The sequence below is a fragment of the Planococcus citri genome, chromosome 2 (genome assembly GCF_950023065.1).
Source record: "Planococcus citri chromosome 2, ihPlaCitr1.1, whole genome shotgun sequence".
Lineage (NCBI taxonomy): Eukaryota > Metazoa > Arthropoda > Insecta > Hemiptera > Pseudococcidae > Planococcus > Planococcus citri.
Window position 1 is genome coordinate 44,548,535 of NC_088678.1, and position 17,711 is coordinate 44,566,245.

Genomic DNA, 17,711 nt, shown 5'->3' on the forward strand with positions numbered 1-17,711 from the left:
TGTAAATTTGAAATAATCCGTAATTCGTAACACAAATGCTGTCGTTGAAAAACTTAACCTGTTTTTTCAATGTCATTCTCTTATCAAAACACAATTTTTATCAGAAATGAAATAAAAATATTATTGTTTTGAATAATGTTCAATTATTTGAGTATTTTCAAAGGCATCATTTAATTAAAAACGGCTTTTAAGTAATTATGTGAGTGAAATAACCATTTGGCAATCATTAAGTTTCTTACTATTCTTTCGTTCATCGAAAGTCGTCCGTTTGTAGTGATAACATTAACACAAATGACAATGGGTCTTTAAGAAATTGTGTCCTTTTCAAAATTTTTATTCACTGCCAGACAGAATTCATCTCGTTAAAAATGACAGAATTTATGAATTTTATTTTCAACGTGTTTAGAAACGTAATCCGCATCTTTCCTTTTTCCTTTTCAAACCTCCCGTTGAAAAATACTCTGAATATTTTCATCAGATGCAATACCGGAAATACGTTGGCCGTTGATTTGGATCCAAAATGTGACATCAAGGATGTAAAGAACATCATCGCTCCAAAAATAGGTGCAAGCCCCGAAGAACTAAAAATCATTTTCGCCGGAAAGGAATTGGAAGATTCTATAGTAATTGAAGTAAGTTGGAACGAAGTGTTTCAATTGTAAATTCAAGTTTGCAATTATCCAAATATTATTCGATAAGGATCTTTTTTCAATCATAATTATGATTTCAGGATTGTGACTTGGGTCAGCAAAGTATACTACATGCTGTACGTTTAAAATCCAGACCAGATTTCCATTCGCTGAAAACTCAACATGAAACCATTATTGATGAGGTACTCACGGACGATGAAGAACTTCCAGCTTTGATAAATAATAAAAAGGATAAAACTAAAGCTCAGTTTTACGTTTATTGCAATACGTGCTGTGATCTAAAAACTGGCAAACTGAGAGTGCGTTGTTCAAATTGTAAAAGTGGTGCGATAACTTTGGACAGTGATCCTAAATCGTGGGAAGACGTTTTAAAACCCCGTAAAATTTCTGGTCATTGCGAACAAGATGACTGTGTTGTGAGTATATTTCTGTTAACTTAAATATTTACTATTATGGCAGGAGAAACTAATTCTCGAAATGTTTACAGGATGGTGTTTTTAGATGGGCCGAATTTTATTTCAAATGCGCAGAACATGCAAGTTTAGGAGAGAATGATTTTAGTGTTCCTTTAAAACAGATTAAGAATAATTGTAGAACAATTCCATGTTTAGCTTGTACCGAAATTAGGTATCTATTGGTTAAGCAATCAATTTTCATTGCCTCTTAATGTGCTTTTTCTCACATCCACCTTTTTGAACAGGGATACGGTGTTTGTGTTTTCATGCGAAGATGCTCATGTTACCTGTGTTGAATGTTTTCGGACCTTTGTTGTGCTAAGGTTACGAGAAAGACAATTCGTATTACACGATGATTTGGGTTACACGCTGTCTTGCCCTGCTGGCTGTCCTGATTCTTATATCGATGAAAGTCATCATTTCAGATTACTTTCAAAAGAGCAGGTGGGCGTCTAGAGTGAAATTTATAAAATCTCATTAATTACGAAAAGTCTAATCTTTAAATGAATTTTCAGTATGAGATGTATCAGAGATTTGCTACTGAAGAAGCTGTGCTAAAATTTGGTGGAGTATTATGTCCTCAGCCTGGATGCGGAGAAGGAATTATTATCGATTCGGATTGTAATAAAATTATTTGTGAAAATGGTTGTGGTGTAAGTTTTTGAAAGTACCTAAGAATGGATTGATGCATGTTTGAATTTTTTTTTAATCGTCAGAATGTCTGATTTTATTCTATCAGTACGTATTCTGTCGAAATTGTCTGCGAGGATATCACATTGGCGAATGCGATTCATTTGATAATCCCGTCTCGAGCGATGTTCAACATATTACTGATGCTACCAGAGCTTCCCAGGTAAATCAATAATGATTTTACGTTAATTGTAAGTTATGTTGTGTAGTTCTTCAAGCAGTCTATAAATTTAATATTTATTATTTTTAAAAGGCTCGATGGGATGAAGCTTCTAATATTGCCATTCGTGTCAGTACTAAACCTTGTCCAAAATGTAGAACAGCGACAGAACGCAGCGGTAAGATGAACAGCAGTGTTTTATTGTTGAGGAATTTTGGTTTTGAGAATTTGCTTTTTCTAGGCGGTTGTATGCACATGATTTGTACACGATGTTCGTTTCACTGGTGCTGGATATGTCAGACTGAATGGAGCAGAGAGTGCATGGGTACTCATTGGTTCGGATAAAAGTACAAATTTTGGGATCATGTCATGCTTTCTAAATTTTAAGGAATTTCTTATGCAAAAACTTGAATGTTTTGATAAATGTTGCGGAAAAAAATGATTGTAGCGTGAATATATTCGAAACATTTTTTTTCTTTTCTGCAATACAGGAGTGAAATTATTTTAACAATTTTCAGGTACTTATCATATTTATTGATATTGAACCGTTTTTTAATTTATTTAAAAAACAATTAGTTTAATTATTAGTTAATTAATTTGCAACTTTCATTCGGGTATATTATTTAATTACCTATCTATTGTTATTTCTTTTTCATCTTGTGTTTTTTCTTTTGTACTGATTTGCTTACTCTATAACGTTTTCATTCGATTTTTTTCTAATACGTACATCACATGTAGACGTTTCAGAAAAACGGGAGAAACAAAAGACTTTTTAAATGCTTCCCTCTCAGTGTTCTTTTATTTGATGTTACATACATGCATATTCTTCATTTCCTATGTTGTTTTTAATAGTACCATTTTATTCGAATCATAAAATAATGTCTTCTCCAGAGTCTTCATATGCATTGAAGTGATATTCTTCTAATGTTATCGAAATCTAAACTATTTTTCTAAATCAAAAGTAACCACTGTTTTTTCTGTATTTAATTAATACTAAGTAGTATGTGAGCATTATAAAAAACGGGAAATTAATAAAACACCAGTATGCGCTCATTTCATTGATGTTTACATTTACTTGATACCTACATTGACTATTGTTATTCCGTTATTTATTTCGTTTGTCAACTGGGAGAAAAATTACAATTTTAAGTATTTACTATAGTTTCAACCAGTTTTAGGGAACAACGTTGATTGTACTTAGAGAATAGTTATGATTTGCCATGAATGTACTACATGTGCTAAATGTGTGGAATGTGATGAATGTGTTGACTATGTTGCATTTTTATCCGATGTGAAGATGCCTGACATAAGGATCTACTCGTATGCGATGAAAAATGAGGTAATATCAATCAATTCATAACGCATTTTTAATTTTGCATAAATGAAAAAAAAATTATAATTTTTCAATTACTATTTACGAAGCTACTAAGCAGATACTAATTTTTGTGCGTTAAATTTCGATAAGAAGAGCGTTTACCTATACCTATTTTTTATTTAATAAGATTAGGTGAGAATAATATGGTGATTGGTTCAACACTTACCGTATGGCGTATACATATGTGCGTATGTATGTACCTAATTTTCATTCGCTCGATGATCATGTGCTTTTAGTTTATCAGCACTTTGGCGCATGTTTAAAATTTTATAATGTTACGGAAGGTAAAGTTGAACGTGATATTATCGCAATACTTATCACCCAGTAGCGTGTGATTATAATATTAACACATAAAAATCAAATGCCCATTGAAGAATCGATGGAATGTTGAAGTACTTACACATCTACAGACATACGCATTTGTGTATTGATTTCATACAGAGCATGGATTATATTTAAATAGGAGACAGTAGGTACTATAGTTTTCTACTTACCAAGTTGCAAAACTTACATAATGAAAACCGTCGGTGTACTAATTGAAATACGAGTAGCACGTATGCTTGTTTTTTTTCTCATTTTTATGAAATATCGTAAAGATTACGGTCGGTTTTACATTTTGAATGGTTCAGTGATTTGTGAATTTGAGAATAAATGAAATTCGAATTTTTTTTCATCGTTATTTTAATAAGATTTTTTTCACGTTACCAAAAATTAAATGGGTAAAACTAAAGTAATATATAATGAAGTGACCAGGTGGTTGTTTAAAATATATCAGGTAAGAGAATGGATTACTTACCTATTTTCTAATCCTCATTATTCATTATCATTAAGATTCGGTTGTTTTGATACCTACCTCTTAATTCAAAGATAGCTTGTTCAGAAAAGACAATTAGTAAAATTAAAAGTTGAGAATTTTAAAAAATCCATTTTATATGCAAAAAAATTGTTCTAAGCATAATGAAATTAAGGCTCTCGTTGTACGGAGTATTTCAAAAACTTGATGATTTTGATTTTGATTTCTCTGTGTAAGTAAATAGGTAGGTAACTACCTGGGTAATTGTATTATATGAGCACGTGATGATTCTTTAAATGAAAATTTTCTGAATTCTTCAGGGGAGTCAGAAATAAACTTTTGACATACCTACCTACATGCCTGATACGTTTGAAAATGGAAAATAATAAAATTACAGTTCACGTGAACAAATTATTTAGATTGAAATTCAGCTTTTGACAATAAGTCGTTTCAATTTATTATTATAAGCTTGATTTACTAAACAACAAGGTGCCTATCAGATTCAGATATGTGTCCTAGGTAGTGGTAGTAACTTAGTTATTTACATCATCTGAAGAAAACAAAAATTACGATAATAAAAACAAACACTCTGAAACACACATATGTACGCACTGGGAAGGTATATGTATACCTATGAATATAAAGAGCATTTAAATTTTGTAGGTACTGCCTTTCCAATTTTTCCATATTTGAGGAAAGTAAATGTAAACTTGTTTCATGATCGGAAACTGTTTAATGACGTCACCGCAGAAGATAAATTAAATCGCAATCGCTTATCGACATTGTAGGTACATATGTATAATTGAGAATTTCATTCTTCGCAATTTCTAATCATCATTAATTATTACGTATTAACGCATTCAAGCATACAAAATGTAAATCCGCTCCACGTACCCACAGACAAATTTTTCGCGCGATTCTCCTATCCATCGATAAAATAATGCAAAAGGTGAAAATACTCTGTACCTATCTGTTTATACGTGTAGGTTATAAATTGGCATCTGCTATTAAATCACGTGCGTTAAAAATGTCATACGTTGTATTTTTCGTACAAACGAGAAATACTACGAAACGAACAGAAATCAATTAAAAATAGGAAATAATTTATAATGTCATTTACCGGTTGTAACTGGTCAAGATGCGTGTTTATAAATCAAAGAAGATATTCAACAAATCATTGTTGTTACTACACATTTATAAGCAAAAGTGGATCTTGCAAAAACAAACGAACATGAATTTACTAGTACTTTTTAATTACGTCTTAAATTCATATGCAAACAAGTATAGGTACCTAACATGAGTAAAATTCCAACCTAAGCCGATATTATTTTGCTTGATAAGTTAAGTATCCAAAAATCAGCTAGATAGGTAACTGATCACTTACATACTCCAAGATCCTACAAACCCTATTGAAATACCTACCTATATGTATTGTGCGAGATTTAAATGAAAGAGACCTGGAACCCATTCGTTTCAATTAGACAGCTCCGTAAAATCGAATAAGTAAGAAGAAAATTCGTACTATCCAAAAATTTAATTTTCGTCTACGACAGCATTAACGACGATGTTATCGCGAATTAATTAATTTATAACAACCAAAAATTCTGTACCCCATAAACGCATAATGAACAGAAAAGAAGCTGATAGATGGTTACTTTACAACATTTGGTAAATGGTATTGTAACATGTACATACGTACATAAATGCGTGCTAAAATTTTTAAAAATTGGCTCGAAGAAATAATTTTCCATTTAAAATCATGAACAAACAAAGTGTGTACAAGAAATAAAATTAATTATGGGATCGAAAAAGCGACACTATTTGTATGTAGAGGTCAAGTGTCATAACGACCAGTAACATTTTAGTAAACCTTCAACAAAAAAAAAGTCTAATAAGTAATAAAGGGGCAAAAAGTGAAACATCGAAATCAATCGTTTGATGCATTTGTACGATCAATGCGTTTAAAACCTCATTTATCACATTTTTTTTTTTTTTTTTTTTTTTACAAAATTTTCAATTCTAAAATGATATATTATCTAATCATTGTTTATTTGTTCATTAACATGTCAAATTTTGTTTCATCATAGACTGAAAAATGATAGTACTTTTATCAATAGGTAGTAAAAAATTTCCTTTTGAAGTAAAACTTGAGATCTTTTCAAATTCTTCTATTTAAATTTTAAAAGAAAAAAAAATGCGAGATAAGAACGTTCAAGTGTACATGATTTGAAAGAAGTTATGAGACAGTCCACATAAAAAGGGACCTTTTCGTGAGATTTAAAAGAATTGCATTATTCATACCAGTTACAAGGTTAGAACTAGATAAAATTTGCGAGAAATGAGCTAAACGTAAAAAAAAAAAATGGTCCATACCAGGAATGTCACGATTTCGATTCGATCCTTTTCGTGGGAAAATCAAGGTCGATCGATCTAGGATCGTCGGATTGGTTTTTTTTCTTCGGTTTTTATCGGTCAAAATGTTCGAATGATTGTAAACAAACATTAAAATTTTATAACAGCTGATTTGGCTCCGATCACCACAGCACAGATTTAGGTCGCGATTTTCGATCCGATGCAAAAACATCGAAAGGCCGAATAAATCGAGATCTCTACATCCCTGGTCCAGTGATCCATGACCAACGAAATATACAAATAGTAAACGTTTGAAGTTGAAATGAGGAAAAACTTATTTTTTTGTTTTTTGGTGTATTATTCACGAATGTAGCGTCGCATGAAAAATCAATGTTCACTGAAAAGATATATGTAGCTGATAAAATTTGCAATCGTCGTATTCGCGTAATGTAATTAGATTTTTGATACGAGCGTGGTATATTTTTCGAGTTTTTTCAAGAAAACCAGAAAAATCCTGAAAAATTGCGGTTTTTTCGAACCAGAAGTGTTGCCAATTGCCATACGGTAAATCGTGATTTCGGGGTAGGTACCTATACCTACTTACGAGCGAGTACGAGGAGTACGAGTGTATCAGAAAGCGCACTAAATTCCCCACATGATGAGATGAGAGTCGGAAAATGAAAATCGGTATTTTTGACCCTGACTAACACTTTTGCGATTTGTGAGGACCGAATCGCGTTTCTACGGAAGTTGTTCCTTTTTATACGGACCATCTCATATGTACCTACCTACAAATAGCTCCTTGATTACTTTGTTCGACTTTTCATCATCATTGGAGCCCAATTGACTGAAACTTAATTTGAAAATTCAATAATAAAAACTGAAAATACTTCAAGCATCAACATCTTTATCAGTGTTACATTACGGTTGTTGTAGGAAAACAATGAAAATACATTCCTTTGAAGAGAAAGGTTGGTAAAAACCATAAACAAAAACTTTCGTACCTACTCACTAAGTATACAGGGTATGTTCCATAGGTGATTTACATCCTTCCACCGGATAAGTAGGCAACTCATGCTGAGCACAATCATGTATGTCTGCCTACCTTTTGGATTGAAGGGGCAAACTTTGAAAAAAAAATATATCGATGTTAATTGGAAATTTCATTTTTATCCTTGCGTACCTAACTCGAGAACCATGATAGGTAGAGACTGGCACTTTGTGCCACTAAATAGCAAATTTTGTCTAAAATTTTTCTATGTGGGTGATCATCGTCGTAGTTGATATCAGGGAGGGCCATGCGAAACAAAATGTACGGGAAAACGCGTTCAAAAATTCGTGATTTTTACAATTTTTCTGGGATTTCTCAAAAACTTGTCCTCTTTACATGTCCGGCAAGGAATTTTCGTACTCGAGGAATTCCAGCGTCTTCGAATTGTAAGTACCTACATATTTTATGAAATCTCGAAATTCAAATGTTGATAATTTGTGCTTGGGTAGTTTTTAATTTAATTCTGCAAAAAAAAGTTGCACCGAACGTAATGCAAATAAAATGACTCGAATAGCCTACATAGGTAGGCTACTATTTTCTTACAAATGATTAACATTTATTCGATGTAGAAATTCTTGAATAAAATTAGGTCAAAAAATCTAAATAGAAAGGTAGGTACACAAATGTGCTATCTTACAAATTGAAATCATCTCTCAAATTTGTACCATCAATGAACTTAAGAGCTCGTGTGAGATTTAAAATACAATTTTTAAAAATTTACGTTTTATGTTGCATGCACTAAAATTTATTCGTTAATTGATTTAAGATCTCTTCATATATAACCACATTAATGATGTTACTCGTACATTACAACATCGACTAGCAGAATAAAATTGGCCGTTTGACAAGTTTCTTTTCGCATTGATTGATTAGGTATAGTATATAGTCTATACTCAAATCATTTGCCAACCAATTAAACAATTTTCTGATTAACGAGAGTTCATTAAAATTTTTATCAAAATTGATAGAAAGACGAAAAATGTCACACGACGACATTACTCTTCCATTGTTTACTCTTAAAAAAGAAAAACTTGAGTCGATATACCAGGTGTTTGACAAATACATTAAGATAAGCGTATATTTATCGAAGAAATTAAAGCAATCAACGATAATAATCGCAGTATAAGTTCAGGCGATCAATTTGAATTTGAAGTACCTTTTCACGAACAATCCGCCGGCGACCGAGCAAGGTAAAATTCACGACGAAGAATGGTCGTGTGAAATCGTCGATACACATGATGTTGGGTACTTGGTTAGAGTGCAAACTGTCTCATTGATATAGAAATTTGCTTACTTCGCCAATCGACAGTCAACCAGTTAGATTTACGTTTCGAAATTGTCGTCGCTTGCCACTTGGTGACGAATAAGAAGTCTCCTGTTCGCAGTTTTCCACTATGATCTATGAGATCTGCTATTCGAACGCATCCCAGCAACAACTTTTTTTTCAAATTGTGTGAATGAATGCGAAAATTAATTCATTATCTTCGCGATGCGTGCATTTGATGTGCTGTTGTAGTACGTGCGGTGATCATATCGGATTCGCGGTTACGAGAATTACATTTTTGTGGGTGTTTTTTTATTTTTATTGTAAATCCATCGATAATTTTTAATTTTAATCAATATGCAGATCGAAACGAGAAATACGTGTTCGTGGGTGAGTTTTCGTTCATTTTGTATTTCATTTTACCTACCTATAGATAGGTATATTGGAAAGATTTCATTAGACCGAATTGTTTTTTGCTTTATGAAAAATTTGCTAGAATTGGACCAAATCTAGCTATTTTGTTAAGAAAATGAACAATTTTTGAAGTTTGATAGGTACCTACTTATTTAATTTTCAGTCACCAATTCTCTTAATTTTCTCCCAAAATTGAATGATTTGGATCTTATTTAGAATTGGTTGTAAAATACTTATTTATTCCTTTTTGAGCTTCAGATTCCGATGCTTAATGATCCAAAGCTCACATTTTTCTACCCCTAAGCTCCTCTCATATTATTTACCCAAGCATGGGCTATGTACTACTTTTGCTATGACCCTGATTTTTTTCTTAAATTTATAAATCCTTCAAATGTAAAATCATTCTCCTAATTCATTAGAGAAAAAAATGAGACCATTATTGCTTTCAATATTTTAAAATCAAATATCATTTTAATACATGCCACATATTGGACGAGCATATATTTTAAACTTTTTGGCCTCATTAACCTAAAAGTAGTCTGAATTTTTGCTAGGATATTCCGTGACCTCTCTTAAACTTGACATATGTGACACTGGAACAACGAGTCTTTTATTTATATACACTTACAATGTTTTTATTAGCTATACAATGTTGTTCCGCTTTGTCCACTGTGATCAATTTTATACGAGTCAGCATGACCGCAGATACACTATGCAGTCTATAAATGTATCATATGTCCCAGTTGCAAGAAAAAAATTAATTAGTAGAAATAAAAATACTAAAATGATCTTTGTTGGTAGTTCACTGCGTCTGCATTTTTTTTTTCTAGTGGGCAAATCATTTATAATGTGCATTTATAGGCCCCTAGCCAAGAACTAAAGATGATCAAAAGTAGGTGACGTATTGAGTAACATACTTATATACCTATATTCATTGATTATATAAAGTAACTCGAGTATAAAAGTTGATCTTGTACTTTTGAAATTTACGATGAATTAAAATATTTTTGGAAATTGCATTAGTTCAGTCATCATGTGATATGCATGTCATCACATTGCAAGCTCAAGATCAGTTAACAGACCAAAAAATAGAGTTTTATTTGTAGGTAGGAATCGCATTTAATTATTGGAAAATCACATAAATACCTTCCCAACCCATTGTGGTAGATTTACGTAGGTAGCACCAAGACCGACTTGAGAAATATTTCTTACGTCGCGCCGGGTTTCCTCCTTCATTTTCATTTTATTCGGGTAGGGATGTATTTTTTCTCTCTCGTTTTTTTCATGTGTGCATGTTAGTAAAAATCAAACCAAATTGGTGTGTAGGGATTAAAAAAAAAAAAAAAAAAAATAGATAATCACTTGATCACCAAGTAACGATAAAAGTAAGTAGGTATTGTGCGATGTGTTACCTGTAATAGGTTTACTTATTGTGAGTGAGTGTGAGTACATCATCGTGGTATGATGCTGTCAATAGCAGAAGTAAATATGTTGATGAACTTTCTCTCATTCGGAATTACATTTGTCTGAAGGTACTGCAATGTGCATATTGATATTGATGGGTCATTGTAACCGGTCTTCGTTAACTTTTATTTTAACATTGTGTGGATAGACAAAAAAGTGGTTTTCTCTGTTTTTATTCATTTATTTATTGTTAGGTTTTTTAAAAAATATTCTAAGAGTATAGGTATGCAATAATTTCTATGTTTTAAGAAAAGTCCACCAACATTAAACTGTATAGGTATACCTATTGAGAAGTCTGTTTAAAGAACAACCAACCATAGTTCTGTTCGTGAAATAAAAAATTTTAAGAGACTAAATACTTAATTGTGAAATTGTATTTAAGGAGCCTGAAGCTGAATTAGATTCGGTTGATATTATTGTTTTCTAAATTTACTAAAATGATCAAAAAATTCTAATTTGAAAAATATTGCATGTTTGTATTTGAAAATGTAGATTATGCTGGTTCTTTAAACAAAAACTTTGAATTGTGCAATAATTGAATTACAAGTGATGAAGTCTAAATTTAATTTTAAAATTGATTGTTATTACGATTTGTTGCTGATTCATAAATTGAAGAAGCTAGGCAAACATGGGTGTATGAATTCAAGATGGATTGCCTATGTTACCAGGTCAGAAAGTGAGAGATTATTCTGAGATGGAACACCCATAGGTATACTTACACAGACCAAATACATATTTAAATACTTGGTTCAGTCTTCTGAAAAATTTTATTTCATGGACCATGGTTGTTCTTTACACGGACTTCTCAACTACACAGTTTACATAGTTTTGGTGCACTTCTTTCAAGTCATAGGGTAGATGAACATTTAAAAAAAAAAAAAAAAAAAAAAACTAATCAATTGTTCGTGTAGATTTATATGTTTTATATGTTAAGCATATTGCATATCAAAGAAAGTATTTCTTTTCACATTTTCAGATAAGAGGAGTATCTTCTGCATTTACCAGACGAAAAACGGATATACCTGGAGAAGTAACTGACTCAAAATTAGCACGTGTTTTAGGATTGGTCGATCTGACATCTTTAGGTGTTGGTTCAACTCTTGGCTTAGGAGTTTATGTTCTTGCAGGAGCAGTTGCCCTTAATGAAGCTGGCCCAGCTGTATCAATTTCATTTCTAATTGCAGCCATTGCATCTGCTTTCGCTGGTAAGTGAACGATTTTATTGAATTTTTATAATCACTGATTTGTTGAAAGTGTTTCGAGTCACGATGTTCATAATGATTTCTTTAATGCATTAAAAATAAACTTGAATGAAAACAAAATGTACATACAAGGCATTTACTAGATCTACATATCTAGGTATCCATTCTTACTCATCATAAACGTATAAATTTTTTTATACAATCCCCAAAAATGCCTTATGTAAGCTGGGTGTATCCCTATTTCAATTTTTTCTCTTCAATTTTTTTTTCAACTCGTTAATCGTCGGGCCAGAAAATTTCAAAGGATGTTTGACATCAGCAAATTTTTTCAATTATACGAGTAGGTATAAGTACAACACTACCTTCCTTAGGTACATCGCTTCATAATTTTTCTCCACATTACGATTACGATAATTTTGCAACTATTACTATTTTTGTAAAAGACATGTGCGATGTATTAATACCTACGATTTTTCACGTGTTTGTCTGCATTCTTACCTAGGTCTTGATTAATAAAAACTGCCTGTAAATAAACCCACCTTACTTCGCACTTTGCACGTGTTTTATTATCTACCTAGTACCTATGTATGTAATTGTACGACAAGAGTCTTGCTGATGTATGTAGGTATCATTTACTCTTGATTCGCTTGCTTAATCGAGTTTCAATAATTCTAAGTATATTTACCTAGGTAACCACAAGACTGTAATTTTGAAGATAATGTTACGAACCGAGATGAATGGGCTCATTTATAATCTATTAGGTATCATCCATTTATAACTTGAGGATGACATTTTTCAAATTTTTCTCCTTGGGTGGAAAATTAGATTTAGCAAAAATCTAAATGAAGCTGATATAAATTTGCATTTTCCTATATTCGTATAAATAATAGATCTAATCAAGCCCGTTTTTTAATAACCAAAAAAAATTTGAATTTTAAAAACGTTTGTTTTTGCTACTCATACATAGGTACCTATCTATAGAAACATGGTTCTAAATTTCAGGTTTATGCTATGCAGAATTTGCATCGAGAGTGCCGCGAGCAGGATCAGCTTATGTATATTGTTACGTCACTGTCGGCGAGTTTACTGCCTTCGTGATAGGATGGAATTTAGTATTAGAATACGCGATAGGTTGGTATAATTTTCAATCCCTGGAAAATTCGCGAAATGAAATTAGCCATAAGTTTACTCAAGCACTTTTTCAAATTTTCCAGGCACAGCGGCCGTAGCCAAAGGATTAAGCAATTATGTGGATGCTTTGAGCGGAAAAGCAATGGAAAACGCATTGAAAGATTGGCTCCCCATGCACATTCCATTTCTGGCACCTTATCCTGATTTTTTCGCTTGTAGTATCGTTTTAGTGTTGACATGTGAGTTGAAATTTTACTCTCGTTCCTCCAAAGTTGCCTACCCTACGGTAACTGATATCCATAAATATTGCAATTTACATTGACGCGTTTCGCTTTCATTAGCTACTTTTATGGCTGCTAAAGTGATAGTATGGCTCAAAAATTACCAAAAGAATTTTCGAGCTTATAAATTAATGAGTTCATGTTCGCTCGAATATAATTCGTCCATGTAAAGCCAATGTAGTGCAGAATGCGTATTAAAAAAAGACAAATTGAACTATATTTAGGTTCTGTACGCGTTATGTGATTTAAATTATCTTAAGTGATAGACTGAGTATTCATTTCTCAGCGTAATTTAATTTTTTTTACCAGGAAACAGTGAGAAGACATCGTCGTCAATCGAGACGATACTTTGTCTGGAAGTCTGGACATACGTAATTGACTTGAAAATACCCATTTTGTAAATTAAAATGTGAGCTATAAATTTTTTCTAGAAATTATTGAAAATGAAATTTTAAATATTGTTTTTGGGATAAGGGTTTTTTGGTAAACAAAAAAAAGGCTGTGTGATGTTACAGTTCATTTTTAGAACATGGACAAGCTAATTTGTGCTCTTTCAATACCTTCGGTTTCGAAAAGGTTTCAAAAACAAATTTTAAAAACAGTAAATTTTATTTAAAAACTTTTTTTTGAAAAAAAAAACAACTTTTGATTGGAATTCGGTAAACCTAATAAATCTTATTTTTAAAGGAATATGTAATTGAGAAAAAAAATGATGCAGATATGTCACATAAGTGTTACTTACCTACCTACCTACCTGAATGATTTAAAAAAAAAATCATTGATATACAAAATCTTATTTACAAAATCATCAAGGTGGTTAATAATTTTAAAAATAAGTGGGTTTGCTCCTGCACTGAGAAAATATGGACAACCTATTTAAAAAATTTTTTTTCAACATTTTCAGTGAGTTCATAGTTCATTAAATATTATTTTTTCAATGTGGGTAGGTACCTATTTTCCAGGCTAATAATTTTTCAAAATATAATAGGAATTTGAGTTCAGTCCTCTCCCTTCCTATTCTTATGAATTTCACTGAACCATGCCCAGTGGTTCAATGTTACGTCAATGTATTTTTTTTTAATGATGTCCATTTTTTCACAGTATTACTGGCACGCGGTGTAAAAGAATCCTCTTCTGTCAACAATGCATTCACAGTGGTTAATTTAATTACCGTGGTGATCGTTATAGTTGCAGGAGCTTATAAAGGTATGCAATACAAACAAGCTGCACGTCGAATGATGAAAAAATTGTATAATAAAATAGTAAAACAATTAGACTAATAACCAAATTATTTGCAGCTAATCCTAGTTATTGGTCAATACCAAAAGAAGAAATACCTCCGGGTGTCCGAGGTGGTGAAGGTGGTTATATTCCTTTTGGCTGGTCGGGAGTTTTAGCCGGAGCTGCTAAATGTTTTTTCGGATATATTGGTTTCGATGTGATAGCTACCACGGGTAATTTGATTTTGTTTTTTATTCATCATTTACGAATACTTTTTCTATCGTGATTATTTGAATTGAATTTCAGGAGACGAAGCGAAAAATCCTAAACGTAACATTCCATTGGCTATAATTCTCTCATTGCTTATAATTTTTATGGCCTATTTTGGTGTTGCTACAGTTTTGACCATGTTGCTTCCTTATTACAAACAAGTAAGAGTGTACAAACACAGTACCTAAATTTTTATTTTATTTTATAAAATTTTTAAAATTTATCTTATTATAGGATGCTAATGCACCTCTACCGCTTGCATTTTCTGAAGTACAAATGCCTGCGTTGATGTATATTATATCGATTGGAGCTATTTGTGCATTATGTGCCAGGTAAAAATTTATTCATTTATTTTGAAAATTCTGGGTCTAAACATGTTTTAAGATATCAACCAAATAGAGTTTTGATCGTCATATGTATACCTAGGAATGTCATTACGTGATACGTGTAACTTTTTTACTTACAGTTTACTCGGAGCAATTTTTCCATTGCCAAGAATCTTATTTGCGATGGCAGATGATGGATTACTTTTTTCCTGTTTCGCCGAAGTAAATAAATTTACGAAAACTCCAGTCAAAGCAACGCTTATATCAGGAGTATTAGCGGGTAATTCATTTTTATTTTGATTATTATTTTTTTTTTTTTTGAATTTATTTACTCACTTGGGGAACTCATTTGATTATCTATCTGATTTTTAAAAAAATAGGATGCGTATCCTGTGTATTTGATTTAACGCAGTTGATTGATATGATGTCGATAGGCACATTACTAGCTTACACGATCGTGGCACTGTGCATTCTCATTTTGAGGTAAGTCAATCAAATTCAAAATTCATCAATTATAGCCACGTACCTACCCGCAAGTACCTTTATTATCAGTTAATCCGAACAGGTACTTACAGTATATTACTACGTAGAGTAATATTTGTATAATCCTCGCTATCAATGTGTCGCCAATTCTTCATTAACAGCTGTCGGATAATTATTATTTTGAAGTGTTTGCGCGTGATTTTTTAAAACCCATTTAGTTAAACAAATGGTCATGTGCTGCTTTCAAGATGTGAAACGTGTTTAATACAGGAAAAATATCATCATAAAAATGATACCTAATAAAACACCGCAGAAATAAGAAATCATAAATTAATAATAAAAATATATTTCTATCTACTTAAAAAATTACAATAATTTGTATTATAATAAACTTTTTAGGTATAGAGAAGATGCGGAAGGTTACAAACAATCATCCTCGCTATTTCAAAATACTAATCCAGAATCGAAATCGTCTATAAACAATATTTGGAATACTTTCAAAGTTGCATTTAATTTAAATAAGTCTAAATATCCTACTACGTGTTCTCAAAAAATGGCACTATGGTCGCTGTTCACTTTTGGTGAGTTGGGCATTTTTAAAAAAAAATATTTCATCACTTTTTTGAGCTTTGGTGATAATGTTCTTTTCTGATTTGCAGTTATTTCCGTTGCATTGCTATGTTTCTTTTTCATTTATGGTAGCAGAATTATTCGTAACGAGAATATCTTTTTGTACATCTTACTGGTATTCCTAGTTGTGTGTATTTTGAGTTTTGTGATATTAAGTAGACAACCGCAGGCTAGTTTATCACTTCCATTCCAGGTAATTAATTTATGCATTGAGTTTTTTTTCTTTCGCGTTGATTTGAATAATTTCGAACCGCAACAATAGAAATATCCGTAAGGTACATATTTTTGATGCCTTTCATCTAGTAATATGCAATAGCTTCGACATATAGGTAGACGTTTTCAGTGAACGTTGGAGCTGCAGGAGGAAGATCATAATACGGTATACTTTTCTTTTCAGGATTCATTTTGAATTGAATTTTTCAATAATATTCAGGTTGTATTAGGTAGATCATTGTCAGAACTTTGACTAGAGTAACCAAAAAAAATCTTCTGGGAGAGGGAGGAATTATTTTGTTTCACTAACGTCCCTTCTAGTTCTTCGAGACTTCCTATCTCCTTACACCTACCTATATACGAGTAGTCACTGTTCGAAAAAAATTCCTTTCATAAATGCAATAAACTGCAATTTGAAAGGATTGTAAAAAGAGTACCGTTGACAACGATTACCTACCTAATTTATAATGTTATATATTTCTAGGTTCCTCTTGTACCGTTGGTACCATTTTGCAGTATAAGCATGAACATTTATTTAATGCTGAAATTAGACATCCATACGTGGGTTAGATTTATTTTTTGGTTGGCAATAGGTAAAGTGACATGATTTTCTAACCGTGATTCCTCTCACATAAGTTTGAAAATTCTTTCATAATTAATAACCTTTTTATTTGCAGGTTTCGTAATTTACTTTACTTACTCAATAAAACACAGCATCGAAGGAAAAAAACATAAAGCCCTTCAGCAACATCGCGCGGAATTGAATAAAAATAATGAAATAGACTTAAAAACTTGAGAATAAAGAACAGTATTAAAAAGATCCACCCAACGAATGAAATACTTATCTATCATTTAATTTTTTAGTGCATAGATATTTTTTTATCAAGTATCATTTTTGTACGTACTTTTTGCACTAGTCAATTTTGTAAAATTATTCAAGTTTGTATTTTTTTTTTTTTCACCACATCGTATTAAAAGTATGCTGATAAGAATGATTTTTAAAAGAAAGGCAAGAATAAACCCTGAAATATTACTGATGAATAAAATCAGAACTACCTAAGTAGATATCATTAAATTGGTAACTTACCTACTTTTTAAATTTAGTGATAAGGTACATACCTAATGGCTAATGTAGGTAATTGTGAACAGATTATGCTTTCATTTTTTCATTTTTGTTCATCTATGATGGTTTGTTTCGATTCTATCAGAAAGTTTTTTTAACAAATGTATTTATTTCACTCGCTCAAAAGTAGAGATTTTAAGCTGTCGTGCTGATAAAATTACTA

At 31.7% G+C, this 17,711-nt stretch overlaps 2 protein-coding genes across 4 annotated transcripts; both read left to right on the forward strand.

Moving 5' to 3' along the window:
- Positions 1 to 105: 105 nt before the first annotated feature.
- On the forward strand, positions 106 to 3,013 carry park (parkin). The gene is made up of 8 exons (XM_065350485.1): positions 106 to 632; positions 731 to 1,066; positions 1,138 to 1,277; positions 1,351 to 1,549; positions 1,621 to 1,758; positions 1,845 to 1,958; positions 2,049 to 2,133; positions 2,197 to 3,013. Exons 1-8 carry the CDS (start codon positions 369 to 371, stop codon positions 2,298 to 2,300), a joined length of 1,380 nt encoding a protein of 459 aa, XP_065206557.1. The 5' UTR covers positions 106 to 368; the 3' UTR covers positions 2,301 to 3,013.
- A 98-nt stretch (positions 3,014 to 3,111) lies between these two features.
- Positions 3,112 to 17,485, forward strand: LOC135835954 (cationic amino acid transporter 2-like). Of its 3 annotated transcripts, none has more exons than XM_065350482.1 (14): positions 3,112 to 3,294; positions 11,645 to 11,873; positions 12,873 to 13,001; positions 13,085 to 13,240; positions 14,384 to 14,488; positions 14,581 to 14,736; positions 14,810 to 14,934; positions 15,008 to 15,105; positions 15,240 to 15,379; positions 15,480 to 15,582; positions 15,982 to 16,163; positions 16,242 to 16,405; positions 16,910 to 17,018; positions 17,103 to 17,485. In XM_065350482.1, exons 1-14 carry the CDS (start codon positions 3,166 to 3,168, stop codon positions 17,219 to 17,221), a joined length of 1,944 nt encoding a protein of 647 aa, XP_065206554.1. In that variant the 5' UTR covers positions 3,112 to 3,165; the 3' UTR covers positions 17,222 to 17,485. The 3 variants fall into 3 exon arrangements, with proteins under 3 accessions (XP_065206554.1, XP_065206555.1, XP_065206556.1); XM_065350483.1 differs by lacking the exon at positions 3,112 to 3,294 and adding an exon at positions 3,724 to 4,105; XM_065350484.1 differs by lacking the exon at positions 3,112 to 3,294 and adding an exon at positions 8,708 to 9,180.
- The last annotated feature ends 226 nt before the right edge of the window (positions 17,486 to 17,711 follow it).

What these genes read in the sequence shown, in the direction of transcription:
- park (XM_065350485.1), top strand. Translation starts at nt 369, where the DNA reads ATGACAGAATTTATGAATTTTATTTTCAACGTGTTTAGAAACGTAATC. An exon ending in TTAGCTTGTACCGAAATTAG is followed by an intron (nt 1,278 to 1,350) that starts GTATCTATTGGT and finishes CTTTTTGAACAG; the next exon opens with GGATACGGTGTTTGTGTTTT. An exon ending in ATGCTACCAGAGCTTCCCAG is followed by an intron (nt 1,959 to 2,048) that starts GTAAATCAATAA and finishes TATTTTTAAAAG; the next exon opens with GCTCGATGGGATGAAGCTTC.
- LOC135835954 (XM_065350482.1), top strand. Translation starts at nt 3,166, where the DNA reads ATGATTTGCCATGAATGTACTACATGTGCTAAATGTGTGGAATGTGAT. An exon ending in CATTGCATCTGCTTTCGCTG is followed by an intron (nt 11,874 to 12,872) that starts GTAAGTGAACGA and finishes TCTAAATTTCAG; the next exon opens with GTTTATGCTATGCAGAATTT. An exon ending in CGATGTGATAGCTACCACGG is followed by an intron (nt 14,737 to 14,809) that starts GTAATTTGATTT and finishes ATTGAATTTCAG; the next exon opens with GAGACGAAGCGAAAAATCCT.